A 17,024-nucleotide genomic window follows, 5' to 3' on the forward strand; every position below is an offset into this window, starting at 1 on the left:
TGAGGCCAAGTGATAAACATTCCCTGCTAGGGCAAAGCGCACACTGCTGCCAGTATGTACAGGATACCAGCATTCATCAACTTGCTAGTCCAGAAGATTCACATTCAGCTGCCCACCACACACCAGAGAGAGGCTGCCATCTGGCTTCCTTACTGCCTCCCCCAGTGTAGACCACCAGGCTTCCCCCTGTCCTGTCCACCACCCAACCCCATATCACAGTTGCAGAAGCTCTTCCTAAGTCACGTCTAAATGCAGTGATCTGAGTGCCCACCACCTTCCAAGACCTTACCACTCAGTGTCTCCTTGGACCACACCAGCATCTCCTGGAGCTTATCAGAACCGTGGACTCTTGAGCATATCCCACTACCATAGAGTAAGAATCTGCATTCAACAAGATCCCCAGGGGATCTGTATGCCCATTAAAGTTAAGGAGCACAGGGTACTCAGGAATTCACTCAACTATTCCTCACCCAGCCTCTCATCTCCTCTCATCCCTGGAATGCCCTCAGCTACCACTCCCTGACCCAATCTCTCCCATTGATCTTCCTTTTTCTCCAAATCCTTCCACTGTGCCTTCTGAGACTCCCCAGTACTCAGCTCCCTCAATGAACAAAGCATGGGCAGGCCAAGATGGCGGAATAGACAAACGCTTCCAGTGAGCCCTCTTACAATAAGGATGTGAAAGAACAAGTGAAACAAGTATGTTTATGACAAGCTAGGAGCCCTGAACATCAAACACAAGGTTAGAAAACAAACTGAGGGGCAGGGGAAGGAAGAGGCGGTTCAGAAGCAGAGAGGAGTTACCAGACCTGAATCTCTGGGAGCCCTCAGGCACCATTCCCAGGAGCGGCTGCGGCAGGCTGGTACTAGCGTTTGGCCACACTTTCCTCAGGGAGAAGCAGCCAGCCCCACAGCCTGCTTAACACCTCCGGAACCGGAGAAAAACGGCACTCTCGGCAAAAGTACTTGCATATATTTTACAGCGTCCCCCTAACCCCAAGCCAACTTCAGCAGCTGTTGATTTCCCTGGGCCTGAGATATGCCCTGTTGGGTGCCTACAGCCATCCTCCAGGTCATGGAGAAGGAATAAATTCACAATTGGAGGAAAAGATAATTTGCCAGCTCCACTAACTGAGGGAGCTCAGCACAGAAGCGGCTCCTGTCCAGGCATAAAACATCCATGCACTTTGAGTACCTTTCCCCTCTGCATGGACTTATGTGGGCCTGTTTCAGGAGAATATGCCCTTGTTGGCACACTACAACTGTTTTAGCTGTGCAGTGGAGAGGTGGGTATTTGATGTTTGACACCCCTTTGCCTATTAAACAGGGTCCTCACCTACCCACATCAGGGGCCTAAGGACTGGTGGTTCCACTCAGGTCACCCAGCCACCCACAACAGGGGTCCAAGGATAACTGGTACCTCCCAGTCCTTACAACCAAAAACACTGGGTGCCCATGGTCCATCTGCAGAACCTACCAACCTGTATGCTCTAGGGAACAGGGACAAGCTTTCCTCAGAGACACTTGGGGGACAATTCTCAGCCCCTTGCCTTGTTCAGAGTGTGACCCCCTGCTGCAACCAGATACCGATACCTACACCAATCACCCCTGCCCCTCTAAGACTTTAGGACAGGGCCTGTACCACACACTTGATGGACACCTGCGCTGAATTCACACAAGCAAAGTGAACAGACTCCTAGACTGATATACCTGGTAACAGCTCTAGCAATCTGGGGACAGGACGTCAGAGCTCCAAAGGCGAAAATAATCAAGCTAGCTCACTCAAGCAACCCATATGGGCATATCAAACAAAACAAAGCAAGAAGCTACAACACACTAGGCAAACATAAAATAAACCAATACAATAACTTACGGATGGCTCGGAGACAACAGTCAATATCAAGTCACATAAAGAAACAGACCATGATTGCCTCAACAAGCTCTCAAAACAAAGAATCAAGAGATCTTTTAAATGAAAGTGCTTTCCTGGAATTACCAGAGCCAGAATACAAAAGATTAATATACAGTAACCCCTCAAGACATCAGGGAGGAAATCAGACAATATGCAGAACAAGCCAAGGAACACACAGATAAAGCAGCTGGCGAAATTAAAAAGGTTATTCAGGAACACAATGAGAAACTTAATAAGCTAGAAAAATCTATAGACAGACAGCAATCAGAAATTCAGAAGATTAACAATAAAATTACAGAATTAGACAACTCAATACAAAGTCAGAGGAGCAGAACTGAGCAAGTGGAAGGCAGAATTTATGAACTTGAAGATAAATCATTTGGCACCAATATATCTGAAGAAAAATCAGATAAAAGAATTAAAAAAAATGAAGAAACCTTAAGAATCATGTGGGACTCTATCAAGAGAAATAACCTACAAGTGATTGGCGTTCCAGAACAGGGAGGGGTAACAGAAAATACAGAGAGAATGTTGAAGATTTGTTGGCAGAAAACTTCCCTTATATTGTGAAAAATGAGAAGGTATCTATCCAAGATGCTCATCGAACTCCACATAAGGTAGATTTTAAAAGAAAGTCACCAAGACATAATCAAACTTGCCAAAACCAAAGATAAATGGAGAATTTTAAGAGCAGCTAGGGATAAACAAAAAGTCACCTACAAAGGAGACTCAATGAACAAAGCACTGTTACCTCCTTATTCTGACTAAAATCTGGCTGTCCCCTGGAGCTGAGATTTCCCTGTGGCCCACTTGGGTGGAGGGTGGTCATCCTATCGTGCATGCAGCTACAAGGATGCGTGCACCCTGTAAAGCTGCCATTCAGCTACTCTACCCCCCAATTTCACCTAGGCTCCATCGTGCACCAAGCTTTAGGTGACTGTTCCACAATCATATTCAATTCCAGCAACCGCCCCACTGACTTCTCCACTGTCTTCCATCACACTGGTATCCACATGGCCACCCATCTGACTCTCCAGGCTCTCTGCTTGGCTGTCTTTGTCCAGTGACTTATTCTAGTCATTTACTTCTAGTCACAACCTAGATCTTGCCACACAGTCAAAATAATCTCCCTCCCAGATTTCTGCCTGTCTGTTGTGAAGCAAACTTTCATTCCCTTTTCTCAGGAAACCCTGGTGGCATAGTGGTTTAAGTGCTACAGCTGCTAACCAAAGAGGCTGGCAGTTGGAATCCACCAGGTGCTCCTTGGGAACTCTATGGGGGCAGTTCTACTCTGTCCTACAGAGTCACTATGAGTCAGAATTGACTTGACAGCAACAAGTTTTTTTTTTTTTTTCCTCATGCCTCAGCCCCACACCCCATCCTGAGAATATTCACTGGGCCTAGTTCACTACTTAGAAGGGGGAGAGGGACATGAAAAGAAGGGATACGTATCTCCGCCCCTCTGCCTTTGTAAGTCTGCCTCCCAGAGGGGCCATCTTAGATTCAGAAAGCAGAGAATAGTGTGTCTCCTTCAAGCCTTGACCCTAAACCATATGCTCCAACATTGTTTTTATAAACTCTGCATTGGATGTTATTAATGACTGCACGTTTACAGTAAAACACATCTGTCTCCTCTTTGGCCATTATTCCTTAATGTCTCTCTCTTAAAGGGGAAGCCATAAGAAAGGGGTGAGTGTGACAGCTGCCAAAAACCACACTGAACCTACATCCCCACAAGAATTGTTTCACCTGAAAAACCACTAACCCAGACATTTCATGCTCTAATCTCAACTGGATTCTTCCTGCTTAATTACTTGGTTACTCCTATGACACCTGTTCTCCAACCACTGTTGATTCCACCCTGCCCAAACCTCCCATTTTTTTCTGCCTAGGCTATCATTTCTTAAAACTTAACAGTTTTTCCTATCCTCTTGCCTCACTGTCCTTTTCTCACATCCATCCAAGAAAAGTCCCAACCCAGGATGAACCCAATCATGTGCTTTCCTAATACTTGGACCTGAACTCTTAGAAAGTTTTTTTTTTTTTTTTAATTCACACAGCAGGATAGACTCATACCACTATAACTCAATGATCTTCAATCTCAACTGGATTCCAAACTTTGTCCAGCTCACCAGGTTTCCTGTATCAGGTTGTTATCCAAATCCCCACACAACGTTTTAAATCCTCTCTACTCGCAAACATTTGATCGCCCACCCTCAGCCTATCCCTTCAGCAAGCCTCTTACTTCACAGGAAATACAAGCCATGAGGCAAGAGGTCCCTCAACTTACCATTATGAAGCAAGCAAATATACTATATCCCCACCACCCTGCCTACTCTGAGACCTTGTGCCATCAATGACTTCCCTCACCTGTATCCTCAAACTCTTCCTCTTTCTACAAACACACGGGATGCTCTGAAGCCTCTGGCAGCATATTTAATATACATCTCACCTACACTGGTCTTTTCCGATAGGCTCTAAACATCATGAGGGCAAAGACCCTGATCTTATGCACCGCTGTACCTCCAGAACAGCAAAGGCAGAGAGCAGGTGCTCAGTAAGTGTTGTTTTTCTTCACTTTCCCATTTCTTAGTCTACGACTTAAAAACAAAACCAAACAAAAAAAAACACTCCCAAAGTCTTCTTGTCCAGGGTCTCTTTCAATAAGCATTTTATGGAGAAAATAAAAGGTCTTACTGAGTATTTGCATATTTTAAAAGCTGTTATCGATGTCAGAGAGCTGTAGAGCACAATGATGAATCAGTTTGGTGCTTTTCACTTTGACACTAGACATAAAGAACGAAAGGAAAAAGCCCATTTCTAAAGTACTCCAAAGAAGGAATCTCTGTGATCCGCTTGAAGACCCACTGAGTTCATGCGGACAGCCTGCTCCCCCATCCATGCCTGCTGAGATGGCGTCAGTGAATGGCTACCTTAGGATGGGCTCGAGATCAGGATGTCGCCGTTCTTCCCTTTTCAAGGAACCCTGGTTCAGCGCTCTTAAGATGGTCTTGTCAAAAGTCTCTGAAGACAATTCCTTTGGAAGCTAGAAAAGAAAAAAAAAAAAAAATCAAACAATATCCAATGTTACGTTTCTACTTTCTGGTAAACATGGTGCAAGCCAGATGAGTAAAACAGGAAGGTAAATGCCTCCTGCCCACATTTCTTTTCTGAATCTTCATGACATAGGGCCCCATACTGAAGCAGTACAGATTTTTCTCTGCCAGGAAACACAAAGTCTGTCTTCTGTGCACCTCAGGGCTCCCCAGAGGTGCACTGTAACCAAGCAACTTCAGCAGAGAAGTCTATCTCAACTACGCAAACACTGACGGTTCTTCTTAAAACACATGTAGACAATGATATATAAATTTTCACCAAGTCGGTGATATATTTCACATTACTGGGCAAAGTGTTGATCCATAGTAAGTATTTGCAAATTCACTTATTTTTAAGTGCTTTTGATCTTCGATTTCTAGTCCTAAAGGATGGCATTTCTGTTAAAAATACAGCCTTCACATTCTGGTCACCTGTTTTGAATTTCCTCGCCTCTCAAGTCTTACTTTCAGCACACCCAGCCTCCCACCTCTGGGGCCTTGGCTCAGCCTTCGCCCAAGCTCAGAGCACACAGACAAGTATTTGCACCTAGCTATCACAAGCGCTTCTTTAAAAACATGGAGGCCTCGTGGAGAACTACCTACAAAAACTCATTACAATGTAGTATTTGTAACACTTTTCATTCATACATGGAGCCAACAAATATTCAAACTCCTACTCTCCTAAATACTGTTTTTGGTTCGGTGGATAAAGCCGTGAAAGATAAAACCCTGCCCTCAAGGAGCTTACACTCTTGGTGATGAGATACAGAATAGATGGTATGTCAGGTGCAGTTGCTAAGCAGAAACATAAAGTAGGGGGAAAGGGTAGGATGCACAGGGCAGACGCTGCTATTCCTATGGGGGAAACTATGGAAAGCTCTGACCTCAAACTTAGACACTTTTCCAGATTATAGCAAACTAGAAGTACAGTGAGATAGCACCTACAAAAGTTAAAGGCTGTTAGCTTGCAAGGGCTGTCAAAAGGGCAGTGTTTATTCTTTTGTAGATGATTTTCAAAGTAAGTAAAAAGGAAAACAGAGTTAACAGTAAACTTGAAAGGATACTGTATAATAGGTAATTAGCTTCTGGAAGAACACAATGCTGTAGATTACTTTGTATTACCTGATATGTCATTCAATCCTATTTTAGAAAAATACTTATATTCAAATGTTGGCTCAACAGGGGGCTCAACATAAATTATAATTTTGAGGAGTGAATTACTTATTTGTGGCTGTATTATTTTAAAGCACCTAAACTTTTAGAAAAATAGTGTGACTGAAAAAAAATGTAATCTGTCAAAACATAACAGTGGCTGGAGCTTAAGGAAACCCAGGAGGAGAAACGAGACTGTATTTGGCACAGACCACAGGCTAAGGGACAGCCAGGTGTGCTCCCCCAGGTAAATAGTGTCCCTACCTGCAACCTGGTGCCAAGCAGCTTGGCTTTGACAGGTGACAGCACCAGACCCCATTGTGCCCAACTCCACATTCCAAGAGATTCCAGCCTTAGCTCTGTATCTCCTGCAATTTAACCGACAGCATTAAAATTCTGTCATGGAGAGAGCAAAGAAGAAGGGAAACAGCATCACGTTGCTCTCTAGCCCAAACGAAGGCTGTTCTTGATGCCCACCCCACTGTCATCGAGTCGATTCCAATTCATAGCAACCCTACAGGACAGAGTAGACCTGTTCCATAGGGTTTCCAAGCTATAATTACTTGCCCTTAAACTTTGATAAGCGTATTCTATTGAGATGGAAAAGTCAGAAACAAGTAGAGGAGATTTTAAAAATGTGTCTGGGGTCGGGGTGGGGAGAGGGCAGGAGGGAGGACGGTTTGTTCCAGTTTCTTAAATACTGACAACACTGGCCAAGAGGAGTTCTCTCCTGTGGGGTACACTGCCATGTGTAAGGCTCTTGCCTTGACTCCACGTCACTCTCTCCCTGTGGACGCTCTACTCTGGCACTTTTACAGTTACCACTATGGCTGTGAGGTCAGCAGATGCCAACAAGTGCTCATACACCTGTTCCTTCTGCCATTCTCTTCCTCCTCACCACGCTGCCTAAAGCTGGCACTTCATACACTTACGACCCTTGATGACTTGTAATTAATGAACACTCCTCCCCCTGACATGCAGTTAGGCCATTAACTTGAAGTGTGTGAAGGAGTACTCAGCCTAGTTTAAAAAGAGCCACAGGAAAGTGGAACTAATCAAGTTGTGCCTGGGTGTTATCTCCTGGGACCGAAGCCTTCAGAGGGAAGGACAGGAAGCCCAGCTGAACGGACACTTTGACAGTATATCTAACCATCTGCTCTTCAGACAGCTAGCTTCTAATGTGCTGCTCCAAGGTCTGCAAGTCGATGGGAAAGTCTCTTTCAGCTTTAAGAATGAATACAGGCACACAGGATCTGAACAGAAGACACTTACAGTGACAAGTAGACACCTTAAAAACCAGGACAGTCCTGAAAAATCCAGATGTTATAGGCCCAAGAAGTACGTAACTTCGTTACTCAAAAGTTAGTAATTGAGTTGGGCATGTTTGTTGTTTCTGGACTTTCTGCTTTATCTCCCAGATAACTAATTTAAAAACACCTGGCTTATTGAAAAAAATAAAATACAGTATTTACTTTTACCCATACGCCTTTCAATAAAATAAGATTAGTATAAAGAGATAGGTGACAGTTTGAACAAAATGATCTAAAATATCATTCACCTCCGTAGGTCTGTATAAGATGTTTACATCATTGTCTCATTCTCAATAGTCTGGAGAGTCTATCCTGGGGAAAGGAGAGTAGCTGTAACTCAAAGAAGGAAGAAATGGAGATACATTTAAGGAAGTTCTCAGAGGGGGCTGAACAGCTTTTAGGTCCAAGAGCCATTACCCAATGAAAACAGGCCTCATCTCACTTCACAGATGCATTCTTTCATTAGGAGTACTCTTGAAAACAGCCACCAACAATATATATCTTAGCAAGGAACTAGGAACAAGGTTCTATTTTTAAAATGTGGGAAACCCTTCACCATTTCCTTCAATTGGTAATATAAGATAGTAAAACTTGCATTTTCTACAGCTAATGTTCATGGAGAGTTCTAAGGAAGCTTCATTACAGGTGTTTTCATTTTTCTGGTGGTTTGCTTTAATTTTTTTTTTTTTTGCTTTGGCACTGAGGCTTCTGGATTCTATACATTATATTAAAACTATTTTAAAAATAAAATCTATACTTTTACCTTCAGTAGAAATTCTTGTAGTTCTTGGTGGGTTTTTGTTACTGTTGTTACTGAAAGATCAGACCAATTTACCTGATTAAAAACAAACACACACATTATAAGGTTATTCGTTAGGCAAGAACTGACTTGGGAAAAAAGCCATGTATAAAAACAAAGGGCTTTATCTTAAATTTTATTAAGATTAACAACTAGAAATTATAATAAAGGTTAATCTGGCATTGTCATGATTTCTTCAATACTGTTAAAATTAACTGTACATTGACATGTTCTGCTTAATAAGTTTTCCAATAATCCTTTTCAAATAGGATGGTTTCAAAAAAAGAGTCTTAAAATGACTATGTTACAGTAACATTTGAGAAGAGGAAAAAGTCTCAAGTTCCTTTTGGTGAAGTTTTAGGATTCCAAATGGCACTTTCTCAGTGCAGACTTTTGTCCAAGAAAAGACAAAAATTCTATCTCTTAGAACTCATTATACACATATTCTTAAGAGGAAGAACTAGAGTTTACTACCCCCTCTGACAGCACCGTATTATATTTCTAAGGGGATTTATGGCTACAAAGAGATTTTATCTCTATCTCAAATCTTTAAAATCCTATTAAGGGAGGTGGGACACGAATGATTAATCATGACCATTTTCAGATGGAGAAACTAAAGCTCAAAAGAAGTGAACTTAATTAGGTACAGCCTGTCGTAAGCGCGAGAGCCAGTACTGAAATCTACCAAGCCTCCCTGCTTCCTGGGTACTTTTTCAATTCAGTGGACTTGACTGTGGCCCGCTAATAATTTCTACCCTCAATTAAAAACATCTAAGCCTTACCAACTAATCATATTATAATTTATCAGATATTTTAAAATACACAGAAAATGTTATCTAGCAAGCCTCAAAACAAAAAATCTCTATTAATTGGCACATATCATAAGTGATTTTTGTCATTCCAATACATACTACCTCAGTAAGGCACTGTTCTCAGTGTAGGGGACACAGGAGCAGGCAGACAGTCGAAGCCTCTGCTAAGTCTACAGCTTAGTGCAGGAGACAGAGGCAAGTAAACCAAAACAGACTCTTCAGTCAGTGACCAGTGCTTCAAATAACATGAGTAGGGCATGGTGCAAAAGTAGGGAGAGCCACATTAGCCCAGGTCAAGGGGAAGCAAAGACCTAAGGAGGAACAAGCCTGTGAGCTCTGGCATCAGAAGGAGGGTCAGTGGCTGGGGCCACGTGTTACAAAACTGCAAGTCAAGCACATGGAGATGAGAACTTAAATTGAGGCTATTTTCTTCCAGAAAGCAGAAGTACGGTTTTGAAATTCATTCATCAAATGTCCTAAGCAGGTCAGATATGGTGGCATGACCCAAGGATGGAAATTCCTGCTCTACACAAGATGAGAATCTACTGGAAAGACCAAACAGGTAACCCAATTAGAAGATCACCTGAAAGTTACAACGGTAGGAAGGGTTTGGATAAATGAGAAAACACTGTGTTGGAGGGTCAGGAATGACTTCATGAGAGCGGTACGTCCTAAATTGGGCTAGCAACACCTTTGGGGGAAGAAGTGAAACGAAGAAGCACAGAAATGGGATGCCATTCCACAGCTACAGTGTGTGCCGTCCAACTGTGCAGGAAAGGACTAGAAAGGTGAAATGAGGCCCAAACAGGGAGGTAAGGGGAAGATGCAGTAAGGAATCCACACTGCAGTCAAAAGGCAGCACGGAGACATCGCCAAGTCTTATCCTGGGAGTAATGTGACCAGAGCTGGGCTTCAGGCTACAGACAGCAGTGTGAAGGACAGAGTGACGGGAGAGCAGTTACAGGTAGGAAAACAGGCATCAAAGGCCAGGAATAAGCACGTCAAAGAAAAAGGAGAGGAGAGAAAACAATGCCGGGAAAGACAGCGCCTGCAATCTTGCTTGAAAAATACTGGCAAAAAGTCTACTTTTACTTTTCAAAGGCACATCCTACATCTTAATTGCCTCCCTAAATCTAAGGCTCCTTTTTTTCTTTAAAATAAAATTTTTAAAGTAATTCTAATGTGATACAATGAAAAAGTTTTTAACTTGGCAAACTATGCAGAATATACTAAAAACAGTTCATTCCTTTAATCAGGGGGTATATATATGTGCGTGTGCGTACATATACATACACACATACATTTCTTTTCTTGAATTAGCAAATCTGCCATACATTTTCCCAAAGGTCAATTTTCATTCTTTCCAAAGGATCATTTAATATAGCATATGAGATATCTTTTTGTAGGTGATCAAGTAGCTTACTTTGAAGGTGTATTCCCAATATTTGTCAGCCCTTTTTCTCTGGACTCCTTTCAGCATTATCTTCTCAATGTGTACAGCTGAAATTAAAGAAAAGCACACTTAACTTTTTCTGTAGAATTCAGATACAACTTTCAGTTACCTAAGCAACCCTATAATTTCACAAATGATAAAAATCAAGCTATTTATCTTGTTTTTTACTGCTAGCCTTAAATCACAAAATAAAAACACAGAAGCAGAGCAACATGCAATCTATCCATGAAGCAATTTTCTTCTGTATCTATTTAACATGCTGAGGGCCTAAATACTTTCAAGCACTTTGTTAAGCTCCAGAGACAAAAAAGATATACAATAAAAGATGTCTGCACTAAGGAAATTTTTCTAGATGATAATCTTCAAAATTGTTATTTAGATTATCAAAAATACAGCATTTTAGGATTAACTAAACATGGTTCATTCAATTTATACATAAAAGGTATAAGTGAGAGACTACTTTTTTTAATTGAAAAAAATACTCAAAAATAATACACCAAAACTGAGGGAAATTTCTGTCAAACTAGGAATTTAAAAATTATTCTTCTCTAACTTGACTCTTAAAATAATGGTAAATACAAACTGAACATTAGGCTGAGCTATGAAGGTTCACTATACCAACATTTTTCTCAATTTATCGTAGAATTAAAATAGCAGTGATAAATGACATTAGAGGTTTAAGCACAATTACTCTGAATTGAACTAGATAAAATAATCAGCTTATTCACGATGTAAACAAATGTACAAATCCCCCAACCACTCATCTGAAACTTCCTTTAGTAAAAGTATCAAGTGAATCTTTTTACAAATTGAGAAGAGCCAACCTGCTAAGCATAAACTTAAGAAGGAAAGACTGTTGCCCAGGACATAAACAGGAGAAACAGTACTTCAATAATGAGGGAGGTAAATGTCAGAGGGTGATGACAGTGGATATGACAAAGGTCACAGGGAAGAGTTGGGAACATGACAGAACAGAATAGCGTTACCACTGGATTCGGGGGAGCAGGAGAGAGGGAAGAAAAGGGAAGGATTCATTTTGCCCTAGAGGAAGAAGTGAAAACAGATGAAGTAGCATATACAAAGTTACAAAAGTACAGAAGACATGGGATTGTTACAGATCACGGAAGGCAGGCAATGAAAGGGTACACAGCTGAGATATGGAAATTTTTAGGGAGGCAGATACTCGTAATAAACTAAGGCAATACCATTGCCATATTTTTTGCCAACATTCCAAATACATAAAGTGTTCGGTGGCCTGCTTCTGGGCCAATTTTCCCTTATTAGATCAGAAGGTCGAAGAGAATCCCAAAGCCAGGTAAGAAGCCTAGAATTCCTCAGAACTGCTGCAATGTTATAAAGGCCGAAGTGGGGGAGGGCTGGCCTGCTGTTTTTAAAAGATTTTCTATTAAGTTATTTAAACGAAGATAATATTAAATAAGAACCTTCTGAACTAATCTACTTCAGAAATAAAGCAGCTGTGGGCTAAGGGTGAAGGACCTTGTCGGGGGTGGGGGTGTGTTTGTGCGTGCCTCAAATTCCAATTTGACCTAGTAGAAAAGAGTATTATACCATTACTTAGTACACGGACATGGCTCTACCTTCGGCCTCCATTTCAGTATGTTATACTTGCTGCTATCTATCCAAATCAAGATGGAGTAAAACAGTATGTGGTGAGGAATGGATGATTAATGGGAGACCTTCTAGCCCTCACTAATTACAACTAAAATGCACGTATTACATACATTGTTTAAAGTCAGAAATAAAATAAAATCATCCGTAGTATCACTTTATAGTTGTTTTTCAAAGATATTTTCATTAAAAAAAAAATATGAACCCTCATTGTAAAACTAAACTGTGCTTTAGGTTACTCACACGTTTAATGAGCTTAGTTGAAGCAGTCTGGGATTGAAATAGTTTGGTTGGAGAGATAGGAAGGAGAGCAGCGCTGAAGTCTCCAACAGAAGTGGAAGTTACGCAAACTTTTTAAACTTTAAACGTCATCCCTGTTTTTCCTCTATGAGGAAAATGTATTAAATATATAAAATGCATTACACAAAAAGGATTATCACGAGGACTTAAAGGAGACCGGGGGCGGGGGGGGGAGGTGGGAGGGGTCCTGCTGCCACTGACTCATAACTCTATAAAGACTAAGGACTTAAGGAGTAGACCTGCCCCATAGCTTCCAAGGCTGTAATCTTTATGGAAGCAGACTCCATATCTTTTGCCCACAAAGGAGGTAAGTTCACAACTGTTACAACTGAGCATAATGTGGTACTTACTGTACCCTGTGCTTCTGAGGCACAGAGAGCAGTCTGTATTTCCCATTCCCATTATATTATCCTCTTCACCCAGGTTCATCGGCTTCCCAAATCCAAGGAGAAGAGAGTATGTGAACTCATTTCTTTTTAGAGTGCAATGTCCTTTCATTCCCCCACCCTGGTCGTCTTGAAAACTGCATTACTGTAGGAAGTATGGACTTTTAGGAAATTTATTCACTCTCTTAGAGTGAACATGTGTAAAACTCTTTTTCAGTAGACATTGAGCACACTACAGATAAAGCACGATACTAAATACTCTGGAAACATGAAAGTCTTTGCCCTCTAAGAGTACACAACTAAGTTTAAGATACAGCCATAGAGACACAGACAATACAAAGCAGGATCAAAGCAAGTGTTAAATAACCAGTAAGGTGCTAAGGGGGGCAGAGAAGGAATGCAGAAAGCAGACCCAGAAGCACCGGTAGGATTTCTTTACTCCAAAAGGAGACAGAAGAGTTAGAATTAGTCAACATACATATTACCCTGCACTCTTTCGATCTATTTAGGTTTACAAAAAATATAGCATACCTTCTTGCTGAGCTCTATGAGGTGCCAGAGTAAGTCCATCATGAGGTATTGGGGCTTGTTCTATTAAACTGGTCTCGTTACTGTGCATGTAATCACCATGAGCAGAATCACTCTAGATAAGAAAGAGGGGGTGTTAATCTACACCACAGACTAAGAATAAATTCCATAAAAATAAACTAAAATTCTAATGTCTTATAGTTTGAACAGTAACCATTTTGGTAACAATTTTCAGAAATCAAATAGGTGATTACACACTAAGGGCCAAAAGGCACAAAGTGCAGAGCAATAAGGGAAAGGAGCAGTATCAGTATTTTCATTTCACAGTAATATTCTATCGATTATTCACTGTCCCAGCTTTCTTGGGACATATAAAATAACTGCATAATTCAGAGTTGCCAAAGACGTCTGTTCTACACTAAAATGAACCAGAATTGAAGGAACACACCCTCTACATGACTGCCCCATATGAAAGAGCATTTATATATTTTTAAATTACTCATTATACAATTTGCATTCATTGTTTGTTTTTAGTAAAAGTATAACAAGATGTTCTAGTCAGAAAAAAGATAGTTTTACAAAAGGTCTCATCAATACATGCCAAATATTCTTCTATATGGACAGTGAGTTTACTATTAATGTTAAGCCATCTAACATCAACTGGGTACTTTAAGCCTAATTGAGCTTCCTTAGCCAACCATTAGTGAACCAGAGTAAGTTTTACTCCTTGGAGATCTGCTGCTTGGAATAATGAGGAGCATGATCATCTCACAAACGGCTCTCCAGAACGCAGGCACTGCCAAGTATATTAAGTTACAATAACACACTGGTAGTCCAAAAACACATCTCTGTATCAGGTCTCTGTCATAACTCGTACCTCATCCCCCTTCATGTTCAGAATCCCCAAACACTACTCCTATCAAAATCACCTCTGTTTCAAGAACCAATTACAATTTTACAAATGTGCAGTGGATAATATATATTGATTTTGTGTGTGTGTGTGTGTGTGTGTGTGTGTGTGTGTGTAAACAAATGAGGCAAACAGAAGATCCTAAACTTCCCAGGAATCTCAATTTAAAGCATTTTGTTCTGCTTTCTGATCATGCATCCTGGCCCGTAAGGGGGAATGGGCTGCCAGTTAATGGCTCTGTTTCTGGAAATAAAGCACCGTATTAGTTACTTGTGAAAGCTAAGCTTCAGCCTTAGAGTTGTCTTCCCCTAAAACTCCAAGGAAAGAATGACTATCTATTACAATCACTTAAAAAGACCACAGACCTTTCAAGTCAACATCTAACTTCTAAAACATTTAGTCTGAAGGCATTCACCAATTTTCAATATTGATAAGAAATGTGGAAATAAGAATTTGCCCAAACAATAATAAAAACATGTATATCCTAACCCAGACCATATATCACTGACCACAAAGTAATAAACAAAACCACATTTGCTTAAGAGAGACTTAACTTCTCAAAATTTAATACTGCTGTTAAGTACTTCAAAAATAAGTATAACGTAACTTTTAGCTAGCCTGATGAGGAAAAGAGAAGACACAACTAAAATCAGAAATGAAAATGTCTGACTTAATTTCACTTAGAATTTTTAAACTACAAACTCTACAGGTATAAACAGGATTACAAGAGAATACTACGAACAACTATAAGACAACAAACTGATTAACTTAGATGAAATAGGCAAACTCCTAGAAACACAAACTACCTAAATAGATTCAAGAAGAAACAGAAAAATCTCGGCAGACCTATAACAAAAAACTGAATCAGTAATCAAAAACCTCCCCAAAAGTAACAGTCCAGCACCAGACATTATTTACATTCACTGTATTTGAAAACAAGCTAAGCAAAATTAAGTCAGACACAAAAGGACATATATTGTACAAATCCACTGATATGAATATCAAGAATAGGCAAATGCATCGAGTCAAAAGTTTATGAGTCATTACCACGGGCTGGAACGTGGGAGGGAACGGGGAGTTACTGGCTTAAGGGGTACTGAGTTTCTGTTCAGGGTGATCAAAAATATTTAGGAATGGGTAGTGGTGATGGTTGCACAACACAGTGGATGTAAATAATGTCATCAAATGCACACTTAAAAATGGTTAAAATGTTCACTTCCACTAGGACAATTAAGATTAAAAAAAAAGAAAACAAATGTTGGTGAGGATGTGAGGAAACTGGAATCCTTAAATGCAAAATGGTACATTTATTGTGGAAAGCAGTGTGGCAGTTCCTCAAAAAACTAACAATATAAACTACTATATGACCTAGCAATTCCACTCCTAGGTATATACCCAAAAGACCTGAAAGTGGAGACTCAAACAGAGACCTGTACACCAATGTTCACTGCAGCACTATTTACAATAGCCAAAAGGTGGAAACACCCTAACTGCCCATCAGCAGATGAACGGATAAACAAAATGTGGTGCATACATACAAGGGAATTCTACTTAGCCAGTAGGAGACGTGAAGTCTCCTACAGTATGGATGGAGTTTGAAGATATTATGCTAAACAAAACAAGCCAATCACAAAAGGACAAATATTGTATGACCTAGCTTACATAAGAAGACAAGAAACGACATATATAGAGAGACCAAAATTTATTAGTGGTTACCAGGGCAGAGAGGAGGAAAAGGGGCATTAATGGCGATGAAAAAAATTGCACTGATTAAGGGGAGGGTTGCACAGCTCTTTACTATAATTGCTGTCAATAAGTTGCACACCTGTAAAAAGCTGAACTGACAAAAGCTGTGTGAGATATGCTCACAACAACAAAGAGTAGTTACTGAGGCTGCTTATGTACAAACACTTCATGGGATTTGGCTCCTTGGTTTGGAGGTTTAGGGTCATGGTTTCATGGGACATCCCAGTTAATTGGCCTAATAATGTGTTGTTTAGTGCTTCTGTTCTACCTCCTCGTTCACTATGTAGTGCCTGGAGTCTTAAAAGTCTGCAAGTGGGCATCCAAGGCACAATAACTGGTCTCTATTCACCTGGAGCAACAGAGGAAGGAGGAGAGTCAGGGACAGAAGGAGAATATGGAATGTGTGGCTAACTGCCTCCATGAACAACTGCCTCCTTTGCCATGAAACCAGAAGAACTGGAGGATGCCCGGCTGCAATTACTGAACATTTTGATATAAAGGAGAAAAATGCAGAATAGAATTTCAAATTTTCATGGACTCTAGACTTTCTGGAGCCATGCAGGGTGGACGAATACCTGAAACTATTGCTCTGAGATAATCTTCAAATCTTAAACCAAAAATATCCCCTGAAGTCTTAAAAACCGAACAGTAGTTTAGCTTAACTAGTAAAGAATGTCTGCCTTGAGCATTATGCTCTTTTGAGAACTATCTATATGGGATCAAACTGACAACAGCAACTAGAAAGTTTAGACGGGAATCCTAGGGGGCAGCAAGTTTATGTCAACGAGAAAAGGTGAAATGGTTGCACCACCTGAAGAACGTAATCAATGTCACTAAACTGTACACGCGGAAGCTGTTGAATTGGTGCACGCTTTGCTGTGTATGTTCTTAACAACAACAAAATAAAATTTAGGAGGAAAAAAAAAAGAGAATAGCAACCAGCTGCCATTGAGTTGACTCTGACTCAATGTGACCCCATGTGCACTGGAGTG

The 17,024-nt window shown here is 40.7% G+C and overlaps 1 protein-coding gene across 1 annotated transcript in view; it reads right to left on the minus strand.

Annotated features, from left to right (window-relative positions):
• ZCCHC2 (zinc finger CCHC-type containing 2) overlaps positions 1-17,024 on the minus strand; it is a 56,185-nt gene that overhangs the window by 26,366 nt on the left and 12,795 nt on the right. Inside the window, exons 2-5 of the mRNA XM_064294427.1 lie at positions 13,380-13,491; positions 10,504-10,580; positions 8,233-8,304; positions 4,846-4,958 (exon numbers count right to left, since the gene is read on the minus strand). Coding sequence (XP_064150497.1) covers positions 4,846-4,958; positions 8,233-8,304; positions 10,504-10,580; positions 13,380-13,491 — 374 coding nt within the window. The remainder of the gene's footprint in view (positions 1-4,845; positions 4,959-8,232; positions 8,305-10,503; positions 10,581-13,379; positions 13,492-17,024) is intronic.

The sequence above is a fragment of the Loxodonta africana genome, chromosome 11 (genome assembly GCF_030014295.1).
Source record: "Loxodonta africana isolate mLoxAfr1 chromosome 11, mLoxAfr1.hap2, whole genome shotgun sequence".
Lineage (NCBI taxonomy): Eukaryota > Metazoa > Chordata > Mammalia > Proboscidea > Elephantidae > Loxodonta > Loxodonta africana.